This window comes from Bemisia tabaci, chromosome 4 (genome assembly GCF_918797505.1).
Source record: "Bemisia tabaci chromosome 4, PGI_BMITA_v3".
Taxonomy (NCBI): Eukaryota; Metazoa; Arthropoda; class Insecta; order Hemiptera; family Aleyrodidae; genus Bemisia; species Bemisia tabaci.
In genome coordinates, this window is record NC_092796.1 from 7,415,609 (window position 1) to 7,443,466 (window position 27,858).

A 27,858-nucleotide genomic window follows, 5' to 3' on the forward strand; every position below is an offset into this window, starting at 1 on the left:
CGCGTTTTCCAACGAGAGATCTCCGTCAATATTTGACGTAGAAACTTGGCGTTTGAACCGCGGACCATAATCTTGCTTGCCAATCTGCAGAGTGTCCGAGGATTAAGTACTATTATTGAAGAAGTCAATTCTTTGGGTCAAAAAATGACGTTTTTGTTGTACATTTTGTTTCCCAAAGCGCTTTCCCTGGGGGTCACGGTCATTGCAGAGAAAGAATAATCTTTTAACACCGTGACAATGTTTATCAACCAATATTAATGAAAATTGGTAAGTAGCGGTAGTTGTTAGCCCTCTTTTCATTTTTGACCTCCAAAACAGGGAACACTTATTTTAAGGGGGGCGGGGTTAGGGGGGTATTGAACCTGAAAGTGGCCAAAATTAATACAAAAGAATTCTATATTAATTATTAATTCTATTATTAATTCTATTATTCTATTATTCTTTATTCTATTATTAATTCTAGCAACAAAAATTGATTTTTGATGGCATCAATAGATTCAACATTGAAAAATGTTGAGGAAATGCATCTTTCGTTTTTTCGCCATGACTCATCGTTGTCGAGATGATAGCGACTGAATGGAGCGCGAGTGGGCGGAAAGGGGGTGAGGATGAGTGGCCCCCAGGGAAAGCGTTTTTGGAAGGAAAAAAAGTCATACTACATAAATGCCTTTTTTTGTATACCCAAGGAATCGACTTTTTCAATATTCGTACTTAATCTTAGGACACCCTGTAGAAACTGAAATTGTAGAAAACACGATTCTGTGACTAACCTAACTAAGCCTTTGTTGGGTTGAATCGTCTTTCTTAATTCATCGTGGCCGGGCCTCAAATTATTAGGATTCGGTCACACCGCAAGTTGTGGTCCAGCCTCAATGACCATTACAGTCCACAATTTTTTTTCTTTTTCCCCCTTTTTTTCGTGATGGAGATAAGAATTTCGCAAAGCTAGACACGCGGTTCGGCGGTATCACTGTGGATATAGTAGTTAAATGTATGGAGAATAAACTCTGGTTTATATAGCACAGCAGACTTGATCGGTCCAAGTAACTAAAGTTTTTATCCATAGAGTGTGTACTTGGATTCATGCCCACGAAGAGAAATTAATTTCGACTGAATGGCTGGTACAGTCTAAAAACTCCATGAAGCCTTTGCGGAGGTAGTGAGCATTGTCAAAGAACAACCGCATGCGGGCTAATGCTTTGAGCTTCGGTTCTGCCGAAACCTTTGTTAGCTTTAGCACAAAAGTATCCACGATACGAGAGCTGAAAATTTGGAGGAGCAAGTATAGCTTGTCATGGTAATTCTATTGAATTTTGTCGTTATCGTGTAATCGTTTCCCGATCCGCAGCCCCTGTACCATGTAGCTAGGTAGGCAAGCTAGGCTAGCTAGGCAAATGCTAGGGCCACGTTATTCTTGTGATGATTGACAGTGCCAGTGTTAACAAACTTACAATCCTTTGTCCGAATTCTATCTAAAAGATTCAAGTTGTTTTTTAATCATAAAATCATTAATGAATTTTCAGTACATAGAAAAAAAGAAAAATTTAAGAATCAGAAAGCTTGCAGTAATGGTTGTAAAAGTGTGTTGTCGCGGGTCGTAAGTGTATGGCCCGTTTAATTTGGAAAGACCGGAAAAATAAATGAGAAAATCAGTTTAAAACAAAGTTATTCCCCTTCTTATTGATACAACTTTAGAAAGAAACTGATCGTCTTCAAATTCATTTATCAAAACAAAATAAGTCCGCAAGAAGTCTTTAATTTATCTTAACTTTTGCAATGGTGGCAAACACGCCTTTAGAATTATTAATTAATCAGTACTAATTAGTGTCTTAAATGACTCGGAAAAATGAGCCCAAGGTTAGGGAGAAGTCCAGCAATATTCAAGAAAAGGTCTACGGAAAGTACCAAATGTTTTAGATATTCCATGTCGTGAAGGAGAATTTAATGCGTTTTTTGTTCATTTGAATGATTCAACCATTAAAACACAATTCCGTCACACGCACAATCGAAGCGTTGCGTCGCGAAAACCTGAGCTGCGCGTGTTTTTTTTTTTTTTTTTTTATATTGCAGTCGATAAGTTTTTATTAATTGCCTCCGAAGAAAATTCGATCGTCCCTCTTTCTATTTTGTTTACTCGCCGGCTCGTCAATACGTCAGGTGACGCAATAACCGTAGATCGGCAGGTCCAAACGAGCATTTCGACTGCGTGTTCAAGATCTCTGGCTCAGTCACGTTGTGAAGTGTTGTTCGGTATTGTCGTGCGTGCGTTCACTGCAAAGATTTATAGTCGAGTCAACTCGGACGAAATTTTTGGAATTTTTCGCGGATTCCATTCGACGAAATCCAAATCGCGAATCAGTTCAATACCTTTTGTGGTAAATATTTTAGGAGTAACACAATAATTACGTGTTGCATTTTTCTTTGAAGAATCCTTGTATCTGTCATTTTATATACTGGGATATTTTTGTATTCAATAATTTATTCAAGTGCTCGCTTGATATTTTTGATAAGCAAGAGTGGGATTTTCGCGGATCAAAAATCCTCGCGCGTTTTCAATGCTGTGTCGTGAGCCGGTATCAGAGTGTGATTACGAAACTCGCCGAATTTCGCCGAGCAATCATGATCGAGTTCAATATCAAGAAGCAGATCAATAAGGCCGTCTACAAGCTCCTTTGCGGGGCCGTCCATCACTCCTGCTTTTTTCGGGTGAGCCAATCGTACAGATCATTTTCTCTTTCAGGCTGCCTAGTCATTAGGGAAAGGGGGACTTTAATTTTGAGGAGTGATATGCCAACAAACCGGAAATTTTGAAACGTTCCAACAAATTTTAGTATCCTCCAAGAGTCGCAGACACATCATTTTTTGGATTCAGAAAGACAAAAAATTCCAGAAACAGGGAATACAATTCACTGGAAAAAAACACATTGGATCTAGAGTCCAGACTCTTAAAAACATCGACAAGAAAAAATACTCTTGATTCAATCAGATTTAAGCTTAAATCAAGCACCAAGTCTCTTAATTTGAGCGGATTTCCTTTTGATTTCATCTTAAATCTGATTGAATCAAGAGTCCTTTTTCTTGTCAATGTTTTCAAGAGTCTGGACTCTATATCCATTGTGTTTTTTTTCCAGTGTTCTGCCGTGCTTAGGAAAAACGCCGTTTGGACATTCGAGAGTTGCCAAATTTCTCCAGTTACATTTATTTTTGAGGAAAGTTATTCATATTTCTTCTTGAAATTTTCTGATGTTTTAGATTAAATTGCGAACAAAATTATCTGGAAATTTTGAAGAAAAATGTTCGCAATGTTCCAAGAAAATTTGGTTTTACTGAAGTAAATCTGGCAACGTCTAAAGGCTCATAAGGCGTTTTTCCTTAGCACGGCAGAATTGCACGAGGAAGAAACACAAGAAGAGGAGGGACTTCAAGGGGGAAGGCTCCAAAAAACATGAATTTTGATATTCTAGTGCTGTGGTGTGTGAAATTGAGAAATTTTCCTTGCCGGCACAGTGTGTTCAATCTTGGGAGGAAAAAGCACTAAGAATTCATCAGAAAATTTGTGGGGCTACCTAAGGAAAAATCAGGGCATTTTGGTTTTTTTCTGTCATGGTTGACGAAAATTTTAAATATCACCAGCCGGAGAGTGCTAAATATTGTTTTTCTTTGGCTGGATGGACAGGATGCGTATACGTAAGTAAACCTCAGGGTTCACTTACACACACGGATGCGGATTATAAAATCGCCCGATTTTAGGAAAAAATACTGGGAATTACACTGAAAATTCTGAATGTTAGAAAAACACCGGGAATTCGTAAATTGAACATTATGTGAACTAAAAAAATAAATAAGTAAAAAGTAATAAATAAAATTAATCCAGGGAATATCGGAACAGTTAGAATTGGGGAAAATATGAGGAACTATACCCCCTTTCTTCAGTTTTATCGTCCGGAGCTCCGAATTACGCGACCTTCTCGAGTGAAGGTGGAGGGAAATAAAAGAAAAGATCCATGGCAGAAGTGAGACATAAAAGAATTAACTGCAGGCCGTTTATTACTCGAGTTTATGTGCGGGCATCCGAAGAGTTTTACTACGTATCCCTCTGTGCAGCTTTGAGGTTCTAAGCCATCGCCGCCCGAATAAGCTCTCCCTCAAGAGGAGGAAGCACGTAAAAAAAAATTCAGATGTAAAGTCTATACCGTTCGAGAATTGTGAGGACACAGCGCAAGGTGAAGTTTAATGTTCCCGGGAAAAATTTCATAGCTCCAGTGCACTTTCATCGCTACATCTCTATGCAGTCCTAATTATTCCATTAATCATGCTAGAGGTTTTCGAATGGAGATGTTGCATGTGTGAGGGATTTGCGATTTGACTGTTGTTTCTTATGCAAAAGTTTGCGAGAAACACGATGTTGCCACTGGTTTTCTCTGAAATCAACTCCCAAGCTCAAAAAAAGCTCTCAAAATGAGGCCAAAATGGAGGGGATATCCCACGCTATCCTGAGCGTCCACCTCTACATCAAAACAAACTCTCCATGCAAAGATAGGGAGCAAATACATTAGCAGGGTTGCCGTGTTTTCAGTTTTGGAGTCCCCATATAAAGTGGCAGCCCTGTCAATGTATTTGCTCCTTATCTTTGCATGGAGAGTCTTTGTCTCGATGTGGAGGTGGACTCTCAGGGTAGGGCGGGACATCCCCTCCATTTTGGCCTCACTTCGAGAGCTTTTTTTGAGCTTGGGAGATGATTTCAGAGAAAACCAGTGGCACCATCGTGTTTCTCGCGAACTTTTACATAAGAAACAACAGTCAAATCGCAAATCCTTTACACATGCAACATTTCCATTGTCTCGTCATGTTCAAATTCCTTTCTCAAGTGCAGGATATTTGGAATACATTTTGCATCAAGGAACCACTATTTCCGGCCCATTGTAGAAACAACATACATGCCATTGGTTTCCCTATACAGATATGTGCTTTTTTAGGGAGAGCCGGAAAGAGTGGTTCCTTATTGCAAAATGTGATCCATTTTGTTTGTCGGCTTTTTCTTCATAGAACCGAGCCAATTTTTGTAGAAACGACGTACTAGCTATTCGATGCTGATAAGATTGTGCGACCTTCGCAAATCGATGGCCCAAGTGCGAAACCACGTATCTGCGTTGGCGACAATGTAGACTTCCTGCCCTTCCTGTTATTTTTCCTTTTGGAAACTAATCATCGTAATTTCTTTAAAACTTCCTTGAGTTTTCTTCTATACTAGAAATATATTTTCTATTAATTTCTAACCATAGAATTGGCGTGTTTCTCTTCGAAAAAAAACGGGAGCGGAAATTTTGAAACGCCGCAATGGAGGTCCGATGTTTCGCTTTTCGGCCATCAAAATTTTATGAAGGTACCGGTGGCATTTTTACCCTAAAAAATCTGCCGTATATTTACTAATTTTTTCCACAAAATTGCTAGCATGTGAGTTTATTTGGTTTCCCTCATGTTATGTATGAAAATTTAAGCAATATTGCGGAGCTTCCACAGCGTTTTTGATAAATGTCTTAAGTACCCCCCAAGATTCATGGGGTACAGCGGAAATTCTTGTGAACTGGCAACGTTGTAGATTACTTCCTTCATATAAATCCATAATAAAGAATCGATTCTAACGAAGCAGCGAGCCACGATGACAATCAATTGTTTCCCGTGCATTTAAATGGACGAGACTCGCAGTTTTGCCAACTGGCGAAAATTGCGCCTCGTGGAATAGATTTTCATAGATTTGTTTCAAGGAGGGGCGAGAGGGGGGCAAAGAACTGTGTCGAATCGTAGAGGGAAAAAGTGAATATTTATGTTTGAGCCAAAACCCCTTATTTTCCAAGTCCGTCAGCCATCGATAAGAAACTTAGTTCAAAAATGTTTGTCCTGTAAATCGGTGTTTACTTTTTCTGGCTTTCCCGTAAACCTAATAATAACGGGAAAAACAACCTCTCGCGTCGAGAGTGGTTCTGACATACATCCTCTTCACGTCTTACATGAGATTCCCCAGCGAAAAAAACCGCAGCGACGCCTTGAAGCTCGTAATTCACTGGAAGGCTATTTTCCAGTTAACTCTCATGTGTGCGCGCAAGCATGATGAGATCGATATAAGGAGCTGAAGATGTTTGTGAAGCCCTAAAACATCGCTCGGAAAGCACCCAACTCGTGAAGGTGAACGACCTATCTCTCGCCATGAGCCATGTTAACTTTTTCGCAGTCTGAAGACTCAGCTCGTGTGCTTTTGCATAGCTGTCCTAGTTATCACGGAAAAAATTAAATTGCTGATTTAACGATTCAATCGCTAAAAAAAGTGACTGCAATATTTTAACGTAGATTTCACAACACAAAAATGCTACTTTAACTACCCTCGTGGTCAAATTAGCTTACAATAGTGGTTAAAGTAGCATTACATTTTTGTGTTGTGAAATCTATGTTGAAATATTGCAGTCACTTTTTTTTTAGCAATTTAATTGTTAAATCAGCGATTTAATTTTTTCCGTGTAATTGTAAGCTTTACAAAAAGCCCAGTAAAACAGAAAACAATTTTAAAAATCGTGTGTTTCTTCTCTATAATGCCACGTATGTATGGGAGTAATTTTATAAAAAATCGTCGAAACGTTATTGTTACATTTTTCAAATCTAAAAAATGTCGAAGGAAAGTTCTTTGAAATGCTTTCAAAATATATTTTAATATAATATGTTTAATGTTTGCGTAAGATTGTACTTGTCAACACCCTCCCCCTTATATGTATATCCCACTAAGATAAAAATATAGTAAAAATATTCTTTAAAAAAAATCTAGAAGAAATTGTTTTAATATTGTATATTAATGAAAAAGGCTTAAAATACTGGATTTAGCAGTTAAAATTCAGGATTTTACCAGGATTTCCCAAAATTAAAAATAAAAAACTAGACACAATGTGAAAACATGAAAAGGTTGATTCTTCCTCCGAATTTTGGAAATGAGCGTTTTTCCTAGAAAACCCAGAGGAAAATGATTGGCAAGCCCGCATTTTAATCAGAAGATTTTCTTGCGGAAATCAGGAAATATCAGGGAATGAAGGAAATTAAGGAATCGAGACATGGTATGTTTCTCTCCGGACAGCATATCGCTTGGAGGAAGCTCTCGAAATTGGTTTTTTCGCTCGGTTTTAAGCATCCCTTTTTCGGGACGGAATTCTGCGAACTTGGATTTGCGTCGACAGTCTAAAACGGGTCTCGTCTCTCTACTCCCCCTCCTCCTTTTCTGCCGTGCTCAGAAAAAACGGCGTATGAACCATCAGGCGTTGCCAAATTTCCTTAGATTAAATACACATTCTCGAGAAAACTTATGATTATTTTTCTTCCAGGTTTTCATATTATTTTTCCGCAATTTCACCTAAAGTTCCTGAAGATTTCAAGGAAAAAATATACATAAATCTCCTTAAAAATACACATTTTATCGGAGGAAATTTGGCAACTCTCGTATGTTGATACGGCGCTTTTCCTCAGCACGGGAGTTTTGTTCGTCATTCAAACATTTCGAACGAGGCGTTTCGTTTCGTTTGACTTTCGGCTCAAAGGCCACGCGTTTCTCCCTCTCGGTAAATAGGTGTAATGAAAAGGTTTCGCGGAAAAGTTGGGCGATGTAGCGATCCGCTGTTAGGATTCGCGTGGAAATTGAAGCTGTCAGACGAAAGCTCCCGCGCGCCCAAGTCGGGCGCGAAACAAGGCTCTTATCCGCGAATTATCTCGCTAAAAGGTCTGGCGCGGATTCACGCGGGCGGGCGGGCTCCGAACCGCCGTTTTAAAGTCGCTCGACGGCGCCGCGCCGTTTCGCCCGCTTCAAAGGCTACGCGACTTGCGTCGAACCGAATCTGCACACCAAGTTGAAGATGTTCTCCATGTGTGCATGCGCTTTGTTTTGTTGCCATGATTTGGCTTACGCCAAACCGGCACACTGGAAAACACATTGGATGTAGAGTCCAGACTCTTGAAATCATTGACAAGAAAAAGGACTCTTGATTCAATCAGATTTAAGCTTTAATCAAGAACCAAGCCTCTTAATTTGAGCGAATTTCCTTTTGATTTAGACTTAAATCTGATCTAGAGTCCAGACTCTTAAAAACATCGACAAGAAAAAATACTCTTGATTCAATCAGATTTAAGCTTTAATAAAAAACCAAGCCTCTTAATTTGAGCGGATTTCCTTTTGATTTAAGCTTAAATCTGATTGAATCAAGAGTCCTTTTTCTTGTCAATGATTTCAAGAGTCTGGACTCTACATCCAATGTGTTTTTTTTCCAGTGCAGGTTTTATTTTCGGTGAAAATTTCAGCAAATTCTCAGCTCTTTTCACTAGTGCACCCACATTGGGAGAGTACACCGTACGCCCTGTACGGGCATGTCGAAATGCGAAGCTCTTATAGGGCCCAAATAGCAGCCAACTTTCAAACACCAAAAATCTCATAGCCAATCTTCAGATTCCAACTTCAAACCGTGATGGCCAATGAATGACCGTTCTTCCGCAAAAATAAATGAATTTATGCGAAAATCAAGTCTGCAAAAAGATCTGTGAGATTTTTTTCAAATTGATTGAAAAAATCGGAAAGAGGTTCAGTAGAATAGACTCAATTTTTTTCTTTCCTCTATACAGGTAGTCCCCCCCCCCCCCCCCCATCTCTTCTTTTTTCAGGGTTCCGATTTTGCCCTGACTGCGTATAACTTATCGCCCTTTCCCCCTCATTTTACCGTCGAATTGCAGACTGGAAGCGCTTAGGGTCGGTGAAAAGGGGGCAATGAATGGTGAGTGTATGTTTCGTTAATGACCTCCATTATCTGAGGCTACCATTAGTGTCGAGTTCAGCTCATCAGTCTCGTTCTCAACGCAATCAAACGGAATTCGTTTAGCAGAAGGGATCTATCTCCAAAGGTAGTCTTGGAGGAAACTCGTATGTATCAATGCACTTGTATAGACGAAACGTGGTTCTTCGAAATTCTCCCGAGCGATAGATTCATTCAGTATCGTGACGCACAAGTTTTACGCACCGGTCGTTAGGGCGTCCCGCTTACGTCGTCAGTATTCAGAGCGTGTGGCGACCGGTATGGACCCGAAATTTCGGGGGATGGAGAAAATCCGAAAAGCTTTATTTTTTCAGCTTAAAAGCTCACAGAAAGCTCGGTTACATAAGAGGTTGTAAATTCTTGGGAAAGATGATGTATCATGACTAAGAAATTGCTTCAATTTGATGCAATTGTAATTTATCATGAAAAAAAAAAAAAAATCATGTTCACAAAATCTCAAAATTGGTCGAGTTATTGGTATCAGAGTATATACAGTGACGTGTTCTTAAAAATTCAAGGAATCCTGCCCAACTTCGAAAATTTAGGCACTTTTGCTATGGAACCCCAAAATTGTTTCCACCAGTCTAAGCATTAAATTTTTTAACTTTTAAGAAACTTCCCGCTTAAAATTGTCCGTAAAAATGATTTTGTTTAGAAATCGTTAACACTTTGTGTGACTTTTCTTGCCTTTTAAAAAAATGCTCAGAATAATTCGTACAAAAATATCACGTCATTTTGATATTAATACAAAGATGTCAAACCGAAATTTTGAAACCTCACAATCGATATATCTGCGTGTGTTTTAATTTGCACCGTCGATTTCTTCTCTTCTATTCGTGAAATTCCCTCTTTGTTCCCATGTGCTTTGTGCAAGCAGGCATCATGACATGCTGAATATAAACGTCGTATGAACCATCGTACGTTGCCAACTTTCCTTAAATGAAATACGAATTATGAAAGGAACTTGCCAATATTTTTCTCACAATTTGTTTCAGAGAATTTTATTCGAACTTCGATCCGGAGTATCTAAAACTTTTAAGGAAAACGACTCGTAACTTTCCACGAAAATTAATATTTTCCAGCGAGAAAGGCAACACTTGAATATTCATACGGCGTTTTTCTTGAGCAGGGAAGCATAGTGATAAAATAACACTCGAATTCGGGGAATCTGGAACAGCGCAATTATCACACTCTCTCACCGCCGAATGGTGGAAACTTTGTTGGTGTGCTTCAAGATTTTTGTGTTGCTCGGATATATCTTAATTTAATTAAAGCTGGAGTTGAACTTTAATTTCGAAGAACTTGTCGGCTAATTATATTCCGCAATCCTCCATTGTTGGCGCGGTTTTAAGCCAAGAAAGCTTCTGAAATTATGAGCAGCGTGAATAGAAGAGAGTATTTTTCCCGGTCGTATGTATAGAGAGCTTTCCGCGAAGCTGAAGTCGGTGCTTGGTCGGTCTGTTTCAAACAAAGACGCCTTAGAGATGGAAACACACTTCGGGAAGATGCTTCTTTGTGTGGATGAGAGAGTCTCACTTGAGCGTAGACAAAGCAAAATTCTTTATAGTCTTTCGAGGATTGTAGGATTCATACGGTGAATTTCCTCGTCCAAATGACATCTAGAACTCCGGCTATACCCTGTGTCAGTTGTGCTGCTAACAGAATCGTGTTTTGATGATTTATTCTTATAGATTGGCTACAAATATCAAGATCTGTCCAAACAGCAACTTTCTATTTTCAATATTAGCCGAGATATAGCCTTTTGAAAAGCAGGGTTTTTGAAGTCATCTACCGCGGTATAATGACACTCTTGGTTTCTTCCATCTTCCTTTCATTAGTCGGTGATGCACTGGTTACATAGCGTGAAACTTGGATGAAAGCAAGGTGGAAGAAACCAAGGGTGTCATCACCGCGGTGGATGACGTCAAAAACTCGACTTTTCAAGGGGTGATATCTCAGTTAATGTTGAACGTACACGTAGAAAGTTTCTGTTTGGACGGATCTTATTGTTTTCAGCGGATCTATAGGAATGAAGCATCAATTACGATTCTGTGACCAGCGCAACTGACCTATATCGAATTGGTCGATGGTATTTCTGAGGATTTAAAGATGTCCTCAGTAAATTTCATGGTCCAAATGACATTTTTTTTTTTTACCTCGGTTGGACGTCTTAAAATTGTATCCATAGCACAGCGGTTAAAGTACATTTCGTCTACGAGTTTTTGTCCGCGCACCTGTTTTTTTCAGTAATTGACGTCCACGCGCTTTTTCGGAAGTTTTGGTCGACGTGCCAGTTGAGACCCAAAGTTAATTGGGCCACTTGTAAATACAAACGACAATTGCTCACTACATTTTTGGATGAAAATGTAAAATGTCTTGAAAGAATGAGGGTTTCTTTGTTTTTTTTTTTTTTTTTTTGCTTTTTTTTTGGTTGTTTGATCCAACGGAAAATAATATGTAATTAAGATTTTTGGTAAAAATGAGGGAGCGTCAATTCATCAGGCAAAATTCACTAAAACTCTCTACACCTCTTTGGTGCAGTAGGACTTAATTATTTTTCAAGATATTCCCACCTTGTTATACCTGGACCGGATGAACCTCTTGATTTGCCTCTGCTGAAGGCTCTTAGATTTTTCCTGTGTACGATAAGTATCTTGATTCATTTTGCGAGGATAGATCTGTACTTTTAAAGGATGCCTATAATTTTTAATACGTTCAATTTCGTATAATACTGTGCAACAACTCTGTTGTGAAATAGTTGCTTCAGGCGGCGCCGTACGGCGGGCGGGCGGCCAGCGCAAAACGTGCATTGGCGCCTACAAACCTAAGTGGATACCTCAAGCATTGCGCAATGCGTGAAGTATCCACTTAGGTTTGTAGGCGCCAGTGAGCCTCTCACGCTGGCAGCACGCCGCGCCGCCGCTTCGCCCTGTTAGGCTTTAATATTTATACTCGCATGGTCAGAGTTTTTTAACTGATGATTTTGAAAGGTTTGCACACTCTGCATTGATTATTCTCATTTAAATTGATGGAAAAAAAATATGTATCAATTTATCAAAGGAGAGTAATAATATAATGTGTTTTTTTAAATATTGGTGGTTCCGTGTCAAATTTAATGATTTCCAAGGAACTTCAATTTTGTATTTTACATTTTGTGCTTTTACTGTGCTGCAGCGAGGTGTACGCGCAACCAAACGCTCAAAATTTGACGTATTTGACTCTAAAAGATCGATGAACAAATGGGTTTAAAGTAAAGATAGCGTGCTTCTTGGTTTTTTCCCTCTTTTATTCATTTTTGCAGTTTGTTTCGGCACAACTGCGGCTCATTAAGATTAATATCGATGCCATCGCTTGGAAAAGGTTTTACAAATATTTGTCACGTTTTAAAAATATAAATGTTTACAAAATGAAGTGATAATTTCGTAAAAAAAAAAATTTTAAAAAAGGAAAGAAAGTACCTATACATATGTAAGGTATATTGAACATCGAATATTTTAAGGATAGAAATAAAACCAAATATTCACCAATGACAACTTAAAAAGATGAATCAAAAGGAGAAAGTAACATTTCACTTAGAAAATGAGCAACCATAAGAACACCTCCTTCTCTCTCAATTTCATATCGTCAATAAAATTTTACATACCGACTAAAATATAACACTTGGACCAAGTCACTGTTGCTTATTTTACGTATTGGCATAAATTACTGGACAAAAAAGGTGCGCGGACAAAATGTCCTGAAACCAGCACAGCAAAAAACCACCGGTAAATCAGTTATTTGTGGTAATGCACGGTGATAAATTCTTAATAAGTCTTTGAAAACCTGGAGCTGGAACTGTCAAAGAAATTTGTCGTGAAATCGTGAAATTTTATTTCCTACCACGCCAACACGCTCTTTTGGCGGAATTTAGAAAATCTACCCATAAATTCTCAAATTTTGGATTTTCAATTTCAGGAGACTTGGCTGTAATTAGGTCGTGGAAAGCATATTTTCTCCCATTTTAATGAGAAATAATGCCTTAAATGACTAGAGTGTCATGACAAAGTCGGACATTTTATAATTCGAAAACCTCCGAAAGTCATGGATAATTTGGGGAATTTTGAAATCCAAGATGACTTGTCACCCCGTTAGTGCACTTTTTCGCGATGAGACCACCAAGCACCCACGTTTGTTACAACCACAATAGGCTACCCTTTCTCGTAGTGACATCACGTTTCAGCCAGTCTATAAAAATTCTATTTTGCCACGCTAAGTCAAAACGTCGAACGAACATGTTGCCAAATTTCCCATGAAAAAAAAATAATATGGGAGAGAGTCATGTCTATTTTGTATTTAATTTTTCAGGTACTTTGGATCGAACTGCGAACAATTTTCCGAAAAGTTGGATGAAAAATACTTTGAAACTCCCCAATGAATTTGTATTTAATGAAACATAGTTGACAACAGCTGCAGGTTCATAAAGCGTTTTCTTGACGACAGTATTCTGTGCACATTGAGACGATGCGTGGCCGCGTGGCGCGTGGGTGGCGTGCTAAGGAAAAACGCCGTATGAACATTCGAGAGTTGCCAAATTTCCTTCGATTAAATGTTTCTTTGTGAGGAAAGTTATGAACATTTTTCTCTTGAAAAATTCAGGAATTCAAGGTCCAATTGCGAACAAAATTACCTGAAAAACAAGAGCGAAAACATTCATAAGTTTTCCAGAAAAGTCGTGTTTTATCAAAGTAAATTTGGCAACGCCTATAGGTTCATAGGGCGTTTTTCCTTAGCACGGCAGCGTGGGTGTCAAGATCAAGACTCCGTACCCCGACCGGGCCGCGACCCTCTCTTTATTCCCCGTTTCAATTATTAATGCTCCACTTTGAAACGGATCCGATCTGAAACGCATACGCATTCGGAGTGCGCCCGCTTTCGAAGTTGCCAGCTTGTGCCATTAAAGTGAGATATATTTAATATTTTCACGGACTATACTGCCGTGCTAAGGAAATACGCCGTAAGAACATTCGAGAGTTGTTTAATTTCCTGCGGCAAAATGTTTATTTTTGAGGCAAGTTGTGAATATTTTTCCTTGATATTTTCAGGAACTTTAGGTAAACTTGCGAGCAAAATTTCTGAAAAATTGGAAGGAAATTATTCATAAGTTTACTAGGAAATCCGTGTTTTATCAAAGAAAATTTGGCAACGCCTGGAGGTTCATACGGCATTTTTCCTTAGTACGGCAGTGTAGTGCTGATTTTCAGCACAATCTGGCAACAAATCCCCGTTTTCCCAACTGACTGACTCCGCTGAGCGTGAACGCAATCGAAGAGCTAAGCGTGGAAACCACGTAACCAGCGTGAACTGATGAGCCCTGGTGTAGGTAGTTGGGTGGGATTTCGGCGGCTCATGAAGTCATGAACACTACGCGGGGCTCTTCGGTGGTGACGATGTCGAGGGGGATTCGCGCCCCTTTTTTGAAGAACGGAAACCCTAATCCGGAGTTTCCCGCCTCGAGAACCAGCCTCTTGTATGGGAGAGGAGGCTTTCAGAGGAAATCAACTTGAACGTTGGCTTGTGTAAATGGCGTCTTCATGGACCGGCACCATTTTTACACTCGTTTTTCACACGTCGATTTCTCAATCTTCGTCATTCTTTTCGCTTAATTGGACCGAGTTTGTCAGAAAGGAGCCAACCCTTATTTTCAAAAAAAATTGAGTTAAGAGTGTTTTTGAGTTCCACTCGTCCTTTATTTTCTCCCGCGAAAATCTAAAAGTCTCGAAAAAGAGATCAGTTCGTGAAAAGAGAGGTGAAAGTTTATTTTCTACATTTAGCCTTATGCAGGAATAAAACTTAGAAAACTATTTTTCTCAGCTTCAACTGGACGTATTTCTATCAACCTAAGCGGCATAGGGTGAGGAAGGTAGAGGGGGGCTTGGATTGGCGGCGGAATCGGGCGTCCGGCTTATTCCGTCCTATACTCGCAATGCTTTTCCATGGCGCTTAGGTCCGTTTGACAGAACGCGCTATCCGGCATTCTAAATTCCTCAAAAGGAACTCAAATTGGCGCTTAGTTCTGTTTGATAGAAATACGTCCAACTTAATGTGGGTTGGTTCCTTTCTGATGACCTCAGTCCAATGGGACGCGTTTTTGTGGGAAAAATCCGCACGAGGATTTCCATTTATGGATGGAACGGATGTCAGGATCAGAGTTCGGAAGTCGGTTCAAGGTTAATTTTCTACCTAGGGCTGATTTACTGTCATAGACTGCGGACTAAACGGTGCAAAAACATGACCCAGCAGTGAGTTTAAAGAGATCGGTCGGTTTGCGGTTGTTAATGCTGATCCATGTTAGAGGCACATTGCCGTGCTAAGGAAGAACACCGTATGAACATTTGATAACTGCCAAATTTCCTCCGATAAAATGTTTATTTTTGCGAAAAGTTATAAATATTTTTCCTCGGAATTTTCAGACACTTCAGATCAAATTACAACCAAAATTATCTGAGAAATTGGAGGAATAATATTCACAAATGTTCCTGAAAATTAGTGATTTGCCTAAAGAAATATGGCAACGCCTAAAGGCTCATATGGCGTTTTTCCTTAGCACTGCAGCACAGCATGCGAAAGAATTCCAGTCGCTGGAGAGTAGAAATCCCCGAGTGCCGCAGCCGCTGAATGTCAATTTGAACCAAATAAATCGGAAAGGAACCCCTCCTGTTTTAGTCCATTTTAGAGACAAAAAACTAGTTGGAGCTTGCTAATAGCTGCGTTTCTTCTCCCGTCCAAAATTCAAAGTCAAGAGCAACTATTTTAAATGTAAAAATAAGCGTCGAACTTTATTTCTTACGTGAAAAGAAACCCTAAAACGACATTTCTCGGTTCGATGTCGATGCGGCTTGGATCTTTCTATTAACCCCTGTCCACCTCTTTCTCGACTTGTCAAAGCGTTTTTACACGAAGTCATATCAACTGAGAGGAAACTGGACTCGTGTAAAGAGAGACGGCGGAAGCTGTCCGTCTCATCATCGCAATGCCGATTCCGTGCGACAGCCCGGTCGTGTTATGGAAAAACGTCATAAAGACATTCGGACGCACGCCAAATTTCTTCCGGTATAACATGAATTTACTGGAGAAATGTACATTTCTCTCTTCAAATTTTGTCTGAAAGTCCCCCGAATGGGGGGACAATAATGCAAAAAGGAAGAGAGGGAAGCTGTAAAAGAGAAAAAAGGGATGAAGGTGAATAACGGTGAGTTCTTCACCCTCCTCTTCTTTCACTCCTTCATCTTCCACTTCCTTTTTTCATTTTTGTCCTCTTCTCCTTCCCATTTTCTTCTTCCTCCTCTCCCACTCCTGTCTCTTCTTCTCCTTACTACTCTTCTTCTGCCCCTCCTTCCCTTTCTTCCGATCTTATTATGTCTTCATCTGGCATACGTCAGAAATCCCACCACCCGAATTTAATAGACTATGATCAAAATTTTCAGGAAATTCTACCCGCACTGTTGTGATTTGAAAAACTGAGGGAAATGTATTCGTACCTTCCCCAGAAAGTGTCAAATTCAATCTGCTCTGAAAAAAAAAAAAATTTGACCAGAAAGTATACTCCTGAATCAAATGGATTTTTGCTTGATTCGAGAGCCTATAGCCAGGATGGCAAAATTTCATGAAAATTAAAATATTGAAATTTCACGTGAAATATTTCATTAAATTCTAGAAACTTATGAAAGATATTGAAAAATACCGGTGCCTTCTCACGTTTCACAAAACTAAAAAATTGTGACTTTCTTCTATTTTTGTGAGTTTGAATGCGGGTTGCATACCCTAGCCCCTGAAAAAAAATTTCATAGAATATTTCACTGAAACTTCCAATCTTCCATTTCTTTCTTACGTTTCATGCCACCCTTAGCATCGCCTCTTAATTTAAGCGGCGCTCCTTTTGATTCTAGTAAAAATCGATTGAATCAAGAGTAGTTTTCTTGTGAAATTTGTCAAGAGTCTGGACTCTGGATCCAAGAGACTTTTTTTCCAGTGTGAGGATTTGGCAACGTCGAAATGTTGATACGGCGTTCTTCCCGGGAGGCTTTCGGGGGGAGGAAGGGTTAAGCCGGGAAGAAAAATGAGCGGAGCCAACAACGCGGACACAAAGCCCCTCATCTTCTGTCAACATCGTGCCCGACCGTCGGATTCCGCCCGGGACTCTACGAAAACCGCGTATCCGCCGCAAGGCACCCGCTCGAGTTACGTCGTTCTTGCCGAGCTGGATCGCGGTGTAGTGCGGGTGGTTTCGGCGGCGCCGCACCACTTTGTCCCCAGGCCCCTCGGAGGGGGAGGGGGGAGGGCAGGGCAAGGCAGAGAGATTTGCTGGCTCCTCATTCACTCCCGCTCTGTTATCTCGGGTTAACTTTGACTCACAAATTGAGCCGCCGTACAGTGGATCGAGTCAATTGGAGAGGTCGGACATGACATTTAATACTAAAACCTAGGGTTGCCACAGTCAGGGAGAACCGGGAAACGTCAGGGAATTTTAAAAAGTCATGGGGGAAATGTCAGGGAAAATGACGAAAATGTCAGGGAAAATCTGTTAAATCTCCTTCATTTGCCTTCTAGAATGGGTTTGAGATTTTGAACAATAAATTTTGCCTGAAAACTATTTTCAATTATGCCATCTTAACCATCCGTCTTATCTTCAATTGTCAGGGAATTTCACCAAAATGTGTCAGGGAGATCAGGGCAATGTCAGGGATATATCAATGGCTGGAGCATTACATACCCCAGAGAGACCCATCATGATAAGCAATGCTTATCATACGTTATACTCTTAGTTAAATAATTTAGATATAAGTTAATTTAAGTCAATGGATACCGCTTCTTTGTATTGGTAGTAGTGACATGCATGTATTGTTTATCAAAAATGTCAGGGAATTTCATTTTCTAAATTCTGTGGCAACTCTGAAAACCACAAATCTTGATGTTTACCTCGTCACATTTTAGACTTGCAGGGGTGCCTCTAGAAGAAAGTTTTACGAGGAAACCAATGGAACCACTTTTAGATCTTAAAGTTTAGTAGAACACAGGCATAAGCGTTTAAAGTTTCAAAATTTTGTCCGACCTCTCCTTTTGGCTCAATCCTCTGTGCGCCGGCGGAAACGTTAGTCGCGGAGCTCTGAGAGATCCTCGCGGAGGAAAGAGACCACGAGTCTACGAGCGGACAAGTCCGGTGGGCGCTTTTCGGTTCGCAGGACCGAATTTTCAGCCGCAAGAACTGAAAGTTCGGTTCTACCATCTGAAATCTCGGTTCACCGAAACCGAACTTCAGTTTCCCTTTAGAGGGCTCAGCAGACTGATTGTTGCAATTGACAGACGAAGCACAAGACGAAGGACATTGATGAAGGATGAAAAATGGAAAATTGAGAGATCCTATCGGTGAAAGTGGGTGATTGCACTTGACAAAGGAGCTAAGTAATAGACTGTTGACAGCGGTCAACGTGAAACGCATAGCGCCTACAAGACTGCATGAATACTTCACGCATTGCGCCAAACATAGTGCGTTCAGCTGCAGCGCTCGGCGTGAAATGCATAGCGCCTACAAGACTGCATAAATACTTCACGCATTGCGCCAAACATAGTGCGTTCAGCTGCAGCGCTCGGCGTGAAATGCATAGCGCCTACAAGACTGCATAAATACTTCACGCATTGCGCCAAACACAGTGCGGTCAGCGCGGGCGCGGCGGCGGAAGTTAAAATTATTAAACCACATTCATGTCTAGTCTTTCATAATCTTTTCGTTCATTTCTAAATGGAAGGCCTTGTCTACACAGAGACAGGTCTACGGAACCTAACTTTTGCGCAAAGTTCCATGAATTTTTGCTAGTAGTGGTGATAGGGCTTTTGCAAAAAGTATGTCTAACGCACGAGTAAACGCGTATGTGCACCTCTCCCCCTCCGCCTGTGGCACGTTCTATTGATGGGGTTCATTGATGTTCCAAAACAAATGAGAAGGGGGCGGCAAGTAGATAAAACCGGCCCCGCATTCTTTATAAGACTTGTTAATAATCCTCACCCAATCCTTACCCAGATCCAGAATCTAGTCTTCACCCTTATATCTAAAAATTTCTCTATCCTGTTTTGTTGGTGCCCAGGACACGTTAATATTCCGGGTAATGTTCGAGTAGATTCTGCAGCCAGGGAGTCTAGCCTTTCAATTGGCCCCTTCTCGAAGGGATCGGTTACCTCTAAAGATCTGTTTCTAGATATAAAAGGAAAAATTCTCCACCATTGGGTTACTGAGTGGCAGCATTTCACCAATGCTAAATGCCCCCCTGCATTGCCCACTTCACCTTCATCCGAAAACTTTCATTTGACTCGACTTCAACAAGTAGTCCAAACTAGACTGAGAATTGGTCACACAAATTTTTCCCATAGCTATTTGATGACCCAATCAAACCGTCCTGCTTGCACTTCTTGTCCAAATCCCCCTTAACGGTAGATCACGTTCTTATAAGTTGCCCACTTTATAAAGATATCCGAAAACGTTTTTTTCCCTACCCCTTACCCTCTCTTAAAAATTTACTTCTGAATACTCATCCTGTGAAACTTTTTGAATTTATGCGCTCCACTAATCTCAAAATTTAACCTTTCCTCTCAACCCTTTGTATTTTTAGTGATATTTCCATGTAAATTTATTATTGTTACTGCCCTCTTTAGAGGTGTAAATGGCCTTAGATGCTAAAGCACCGCTTTAAAATAAAATTATTTTACTACTACTACTACTCGCTTACTTATCGCACAAATCAAGATTTTCCATAGGTTACCGGCACTCTTACTACACGGAGAAAAAACCTCGTGCGTGGGACCCGAAGTTTAGGTCGTATGGATCTCTGAAGTTTTCAGATTGAGCATCCGAACCTTTTAGGTCTAGCTGTCGAGGTTCGGATCACACATCTGAAACTTCAGTTCTTACATCTGCAGTACTTCAAATGTGAGAACCGAAGTTTTTTGGATGTGAGAACTGAAGTTTCAGATGTGTGATCCAAACCTCAGCAGCTGGACTTTAAGTGCTCGGATGCTCAATACGAAAACTTCAGAGATCCATATGACCCAAACTTCGGGTCCCTTCCAAGTTTTAGCGGCTCTGGTGCTTGCACTAGAGCTGCTATTCCGGACGGTCCCAGCTGGGGAGTATCAATGGACCATGTTACATTGGAGAGACCGCGCGTTGGTTGATGGGAATCGGCGCCATTTTCGACTATGTACCTTGTCATGACTTTATTTTATTGCATATTGTTTTATTGTTAGCCAATGCTATGTTGTGTAGTGTATTTTTGGAATCATGGTGATACAGTCAATAATTCAAAACGTGTCTGTGCTTTAATCTCGTGATGGAAAAAATGTACTTTACGTTCAAAATTTGAAATTTTGAATTTTAAAGTTTTCGCGGTTTTTTGGAAGAATGCAGTGGTTGGAGCTTCCTAGGCATATTACTCGATATCAGCTGATAGCAAACAAAGGTTACCAAGGAAACCGTAAACGTTTAACAACTATCGTGGCCATCGGGGCGATTATTGAAATGACATCGACTCTATGTCGCCGCTTACGACAGGACATAGCCCTATCTTATCCGTGTAATATATCGCAATTCGATATTGTTTTGATTTTTAAATGGAGCAATTTATTCATAAAGTTCCGATTAGTTTTGGCGAACGGGCCCCTTAAACAAAAAGACAAAATGTGTCTAGGCCCTCATTCTTGACTACAACTACCGCCGCCAGAGCCGCTTTCCGACGCGAATGCGTTGGAGCTTACTGCTTGTTTTTCTCCGTGTAGGAGTGGTAGCGACCCCGTCAAGCCAATAGATCTCCAACTGAGCTTGGGGAGCCGCTACTGTATCTTACTCGAATCCGTTCAACTTTTCAATATTTACGAGCATTCTTACAATTTCGCCATGAAAGCAGACCTTGGATTGAGTGTGAGTTGACTCTCGCATCATACTTCGAATCGTACATGGAAAAGCGTTCAGGGCGCTTTCATCGCTCTTTTTGTCTAGATTCCCGGTTTTTTGGGTCGTACTTTTCCCCGATCAACTTTTTATATTGTGACGCATGTCGATGTTTCCATAATCCGAGCACCTCCGCCTTAGTGCCCCGACGTCGCGTCGCGTCGTCAACAGCGTCACAGACAGGAGACCGCGAGCATTCAATTTATCACGCCGGTGACGAGTCCAACTTCACGTCGCAGCGTTGCCATTTTCCCCGTTTTCGGGTCGAAATTTCTCCCTCGGTCGTCTCCGGAAGCGCACGGCTGTATCTCGAGACCGAGGATTTAGCATCCGCGCGCTGCTAAGTAAACATCCAGGCACGCTTTTGTCGCCTGCGATTCTCGATTGATACCGTAGCGCGGGCGGCAATGCCGAACCGCGCTGATTATTGAAGTCGATAGACAAACCGATAGTCATAAAGCAGGGTGTCTAGCATCAGGAAAAACCGGAAAATATCAGGAATTTTGGCCGATCAGGAAAATATCGGGTAAATCGGAGAATCGGACGTTTTATCAGGAATTTTTCTTACGCAAATCTCCTCAGCGGAGAAAGTCTTACTCCTATATGCCTACCGTGCCAGGAGTCGAGAAAAATCAGGAAAAAATCAGGAATTTTCGAAATGAAAAATTCAGGAATTTCTTATAAAATATCAGGAAAAATCAGGAAAATATCAGGATTTTTCAAAATTAAAAAATACTAGACACCCTGTAAAAGATGAAGGGAATACGGAACGATGCTATTGGTTTACACGGGTTGTTGTCATAGCTAGAGCCCCTTTATACTGAGAGCTAAGACAACATGGAGTCACAAACGGGAATAAAGATTACAGAAGTCGAACGTTTTTCGTAATCTTTGATCGGCTCATTCTTAAATTCCTTTCTCCGTTCCTTCTCTCATTCCACCCGTTCCTTGCCGAACCCGTAATTCCCCAGTCCATCCCAGATTATAATATTTCCAATTGGTAAAATGTAATATCTATTCCCGTTTGTGACACTGTGGAGGCCTAACATATGGTAACCAATCAGACATGGATTCACATTGCCTTAACTTGACGTGTTTCTGCCAAACGGAACTATGTGCATTAAGACATGAGCCCTGAGACCCGTAAAGATACATGCATAACAGGGCTCACGTCATAATGCACATAGTTCCGTTTGATAGAAATACGTCCAACTCTCAGTATGAAGGGACTCTAATCATATCCAAGTAGTTAGATTTCCTGCGCTCCACATTTTCCTTTCAATAAATAAAACAAGAGAGGAAATTTGCAACGTCGCATCGTGAGGCATGTGTTTTTCCGATCGACGTGTCTACAGCGCGGAGCTTTTACCGCAAGTTTGGGCTCGGACGCGGGAGGCGAGACCGGAAATTCGATCATCGATTGAGCGGCGTCGTAGTCGTCGCGTCTGCATCCGCGCCGTTCGAATTTTTTTGCACCCACGAGCAAGAACCGCCTATCTCCGAGGGAAGTCTAGGGAAGATACGCGCTTTTGCGAGGTCCCCCAGTCCGGGGCTCAATAATACCCAAGTTGAATCCGCTTGCTTCGCTCGGGTGTGCCCCGAGGTTTATTTTTTTCCAAGCTCGATTTTTTTCTGTCGTAGCCCGGTGATTTTTCACGCAGTCTTGCAGAAACTATTGTTAAAAAAAAAAAAAAAAAAAAAAAAAAAAAAAAAAAAAAAAAAAAATTTAAGCATGGGTATGGTTCCAACGTTCGAACGTTGGAGAGCGTTCACTCAAGTAAGGAGCATCTTTTTTCAAGTTTTTCCATTTTTTTAAAAAAAAAACACAGAATCCGGCGTGGTCTAAATCGTAGTGTTTGATCCTCAAAAGTCAGCAGGAATATCGATAGGTCTTTACCCTGTGATGTCAATGAAGGAGGAGAGGATTAAAACATGGGTTAACAAAGCTAAAACATTAAAAACGCGAAAGGACAGGACGTTTCGAGCTGTTACCAGCTCATTTTCAGCCGCAAAAAAACACGAAAAGCAAGTAAAAAATTGAGTGGAGACCCGGCCCCAGTTTTTACTTGTTTCTTGTGTTTTTTTGCAGCTGAAAATGAGCTGGTAACAGCTCAAAACGTCCCGCCTTTTAGTGTTGGCAATGTTTTAGCCTTGTTTGTTTTAATTCTCTCCTTCTTTATTCGTATATTCGGGCTATGTTTTTGTGCTTTATTTTAACCCTGTATCATAAAGACAGCTCTGGCTCTGCCGCACAGTGGATCGAGTCACTGGAAGAAGTCGGACATGAAAATTTTGACAAAAATTGTACAATTTTACGTTTATCTCATCACAATTTTAATTTTAAGGGGTGCTTCTCATAGACAATTTTAAGAAAAAACCAATGAAACTATTTTTAAAACATCAAAATTGCATATTCATGAAGATACATGCTTTTAAAGTTTCTAAATTATTAAGCCTGTAAAGACTTAAGCGTTCCCACAACATTATGTCCGACCTCTCCACCTCTCCCATTGACTCGATCCACTGTGTGCCGTCTCCAACGTCTAAGTTGCGTTTCAAGTTGAAGCAAGGGAGCAGGATAAAACCATTGAAATTATGAGTTATTGTTTTGTGTTACAGAATATTCACCACCGGTCGGTCTCATCAATGGTGGCACCAAACCAGCCGAAGGTGTGCAAGCAGCAGGAGAATGAAGAGCTGGAGATCGACGATGACTCGCACGAAATCGAGCTCCGGGAGGTCATCAAAGAGGGTCACGACAAGGCAGACCCCGGCCAATTTGAGCTCCTCAAAGTCCTAGGACAAGGCTCTTTTGGAAAGGTAACCAGCCTTTTTTAAACTTACTTCTAGTTGGATTGCATTTTGCAAAAAGGAACCACTAGCATTGCAATGATGCTAAGATTGTGCAACTTCATCCTTTGCAATAAAATTGCGGAAATCAAGAAAAACTATGAAATTTAGATGGTAATTTTTGTCTTAAATTCACAGTTTTTAGCGAGTAAAATAGAAACTATTAAGGGATAATCGGGTTTTTCCTCCAAGACAAAAGAAGTTGCACAATCTTAGCAACATTGCAATGCTAGTGGTTCCTTTTTGCAAAATGCAATCCAGTTAACCTTAAAATTTACTTCTGCCTTGCCTATTCCCTACCTTAAGGTGATTCGTCAAGCTCAAGTGACGTGGTCGAACTGGCATGCGATAAATCGCATTGATTAGGTCAAAAATCGCGGCAGATTTTTAATTTTTAGCAAAAAAAAAGGACGATAGCCCCTGCGCATGAGCCTGAAGAATCATTCTAAATCCAAAAATTGGCAAAATTCAGAGAAATAAGAGCAGAATAGTGTTCGGGAAAAAACCTCGCATTTGAAACAGAAATCGATAGCTGAATCAAATGCGAGGTTTTTTTCCAAACACTATTCTGCTTTTATTTCTCTAAATTTTGCCGATTTTTGGGTTTAGAATGATTCTTTAGGCTCATATGCAGGGGCTATCGTCCTTTTTCTTGCTGAAAATTTAAAATCTGCAGAGATTTTTGACCTAATCAATGTGATTTATCGCATGCCAGTTCGACCACTTGAGCTTGACGAATCCCTTAAGGCCAGCCTTCGGCTAGCTTGAGACTATCAACAATCTTTATGGTCGCGTAGCTAAAAGGTGAAACCTTTCTTCTGAAGATAAAACAAGCGGTAAAACCCCTACACCACACGAGGCCGAAGAGAGGATCTTTCTCTAAAACAAGAATTCTGGAAGAAAAAGCATTAATGTACAACATTCAGCGAAAAAGGATCAAAATAAATTTTCAAAAAAAAAAAAACCGAGTCGAGGATAGTATAGAGCCAGTCCTGATATGTATTTCAAGTCTACACAAATTATTTGGTGTACGAAATCTGAAATTATAATTTTTTCTTCATTTCCAGTCTCGTAGACGAATGATACTCCGAACCTACTTTACTTAATTGAAAATCCACGCTCCTCACTTATGCCCTGCTAAATACATATCATCATGTGAGTCGCCTGTCTATAGAAATAAAATTACAAAAATTGGCAGTCAAGATTGAAACTATTGTGATACCTATTCTATCAGGAAAAGTCAAAATTTGAATGTTCTTGCTATAGCCAGTGATGGAATGATGGTTGTGTATTCCAATCTTTTGAATTATCAGTCCCTAACGTTTTTCTTTTTGATAAAGAACTATTTTCTCTCTTTTTTCCAGGTATTTTTAGTTAGAAAAGTCGTCGGGCCAGATAGCGGAACTCTTTATGCCATGAAAGTTCTTAAAAAAGCAACTTTAAAAAGTAAGTACTTCCAATCATAGAAACAGCTCGAAACTGAATAAAATTTTGTACAAAATCTGAGTTAAAAAAATTTTGTTCCTGAAATGTTTGCCGCCATGGAGAGAATACTCTGCTGAATACAGCACAAGTAGTTAAAATAAAATAATACTTTGATGAACTTAATGCATCCAACGCTTTTGTATTAACGCATGAGTACGTTCAGTATTCTCAGGTACGTCTACCTTTACTGTAATCAGTATAATCCCCAATTTTGCTTTGATCAGGTCATGTGAATCAGTCAAGCTGTTAGAACTAAAGCATGGAGTATTTTTCCTAACCAAAGGAATCCTTTGTCATTCTAATTTTGATTTTTTAATTTATCTGTTGCAGTTAAAGATCGAATTAGAACAAAAATGGAAAGAAATATCTTGGTGGATGTGAGGCATCCGTTCATCGTTCGTCTCCACTATGCATTTCAAACCGAAGGAAAACTTTATTTAATTCTAGATTTTCTTAGAGGTGGTGACCTGTTTACCCGGTTATCCAAGGAGGTAAGCTTAAGATGTCCACACAAAATCTCTTTACATAATGGCTTAGTTTTAAAAGAAGCCTTTATGTCTGGAATGGGCTTCACAAAATATTGATAAGATTTTACAGCTCTGCTCACATTTTGTTGGCATATTGCTCGTGAATTTGAAATATTTTGCTCCCAAAGGAGTAAAAATAAAAGGTGCCAGTACAAGCAGAAGTGAATGGAGTTAATGCAGACATTTAAGTCACCACATCAAAGCATAAAACCAATGTGACATTCAGTAATTAAGCATAGAATGTGGAGCACCTAAAGGCTCCTTTGAGGAAATTCCTTGACTTTCGTATACAAGTGACTTTGACTAAAATTAGTGTAATTGAATTTGATTGTGCCTAATATCCTTTCGAGTTTCATTTGTCAATTGAAAACTATAAAATTTAATGCTTTGAAATCATCTGTGAATTTCCGCTAGATTATATCAAGAATATATTTTTCGAGTTTCACGACTAAATGGACCGCTTTAAACAGAAAGGTACCGAGCCACATCAGCTATCGCCAAATTTAATGGGGAAATTTTATTTTTTACAAGAGAACTTTTGTGCGGATTCCTTTGAAAATTTTAAGGAAGTTGCTTTGTGTTACGTAGAAAATTCACTGAAATTTGCCCAAAAATCCACACAACCGTTATCATGAAAAAACTTAAATTGCCCGATTAAATTTGGCAAAAGCTGATGTAGCTTGGTTCCTTTCTGTTTAACGCGGTCCAAATTATGCTCAATTTCCTGTTGAAAACGTTGAGAAAGATGAGGGGAAAAAGGCAACGTTTAATTCAGCTAGGCTAATTTTAATTAAAGCTATCCATTCCATGTTATGGACTGGATCTATTGAAAGAATCTCTATGAAGGATAATTTTTGGAAAATTGTCCAATTAAATTATGCATCTAGTTTAACTCTTAAATCTAAAAACTCCAGGGTAAATGAATGAAAAATTCAAATCTTTTTTCCTCAGTAAACATGAAACCAATAAACGTTCAGCCACCGTTAGTTTGGAAAAGGATTCAGTAGTTTTGTGAAATGTTTGATGCCGGAAAAAAATGTATCTAAAAAACAGTTTTCACTAAAAGTATGTCGACTTGCCCCTGGGTATTGAGTATTCACTAATTTTGTTATTAGTCAATCTCCACAGGATCCTTCCTTTGAACCCTAGAATTAGGGGAGTCTTGTTTCTGGTAAATTTCAAAAATTATGAAGTTTTAAAATTATGTTGCTGTCTATTAGGTCATAAATTCACTTCTGTCTCATTATCATTATTTCAGGTTATGTTCACAGAAGAAGATGTCAAATTTTACCTAGCAGAATTAGCATTAGCTTTAGATCATATACACAGCTTAGGAATAATTTATAGAGACTTAAAACCTGAAAAGTAAGTATAAATTTGCTCCATTAACCACAAAACTTTATTTTCCCAAACCGTCTTCATTTCAAAATTATATCATCAGGCTCGGCAATTATTTTGTTTGTGTATATATATAAAGTCGCTTTATAACGCACTCTGGCGTTCTACGACACCCAAGCGCCACATATGCCTGTCTTCCCAGAGGTTATCGGGCAACTGACACCGCAACATCTCTTTGTCAACGCCCTGCCGCCAACCCTTTACGGGACGTCCCCGTCGCCTCTTCCCAGGTGGTACCCAATCCAAAACTTGTTTGGGCAACCTCTCCTCCGACATTCTTTGCACATGTCCATACCAGCATAACTGCCTGGACATGACGTCGTGCACGATATCTTTCTCAACCTTCATCACCTGGCGAATTCTCTCATTACGGACACGGTCCCGTCTCGAAATGCCGGCAGATCGCCGCCAAAAATCCATTTCAGTTGCCCTCAACATTTCTTGCGTTCTTTTCGTCAAAGGCCACACTTCACTACCATAGAGCACGATACTTTTAACGATGGCGTCATATATCCGGTGCTTGTTTGCCTTTGAGATGCTCTGATCCCAGAGCACCCCGTTCAGCATCGCGATGGCTAGTGCCCTGGATGATCCTGTCCTTAATTGCTCTATCCATCCTTCCATCCTGATCGAGCCAAACACCGAGATACTTATACTCGTCACACTCTTCGATGCGCCGTCCATCCTCAAGCTCTATGCTTTGCCGTTGATGCGCTGCTCCCACGACCAGCTTCTCTGTCTTGGACACACTAACGTCCATGCCCCATTTCCGATATTCTTCGACCAACTT

General features: G+C 40.1%; 1 protein-coding gene across 5 annotated transcripts in view; it reads left to right on the forward strand.

Moving 5' to 3' along the window:
- Positions 1–27,858, forward strand: part of S6kII (Ribosomal protein S6 kinase II) — a 166,411-nt gene that overhangs the window by 123,215 nt on the left and 15,338 nt on the right. For 4 of the 5 annotated variants that reach the window (XM_019052346.2, XM_019052347.2, XM_072299217.1 and 1 more), the window contains 4 exons: positions 23,428–23,628; positions 25,023–25,104; positions 25,474–25,634; positions 26,929–27,035. In XM_019052346.2, coding sequence (XP_018907891.1) covers positions 23,428–23,628; positions 25,023–25,104; positions 25,474–25,634; positions 26,929–27,035 — 551 coding nt within the window. Of the gene's footprint in view, positions 1–2,241; positions 2,707–23,427; positions 23,629–25,022; positions 25,105–25,473; positions 25,635–26,928; positions 27,036–27,858 lie in introns of those variants that run through there. The other variant, XM_019052351.2, reaches the window with a different exon arrangement.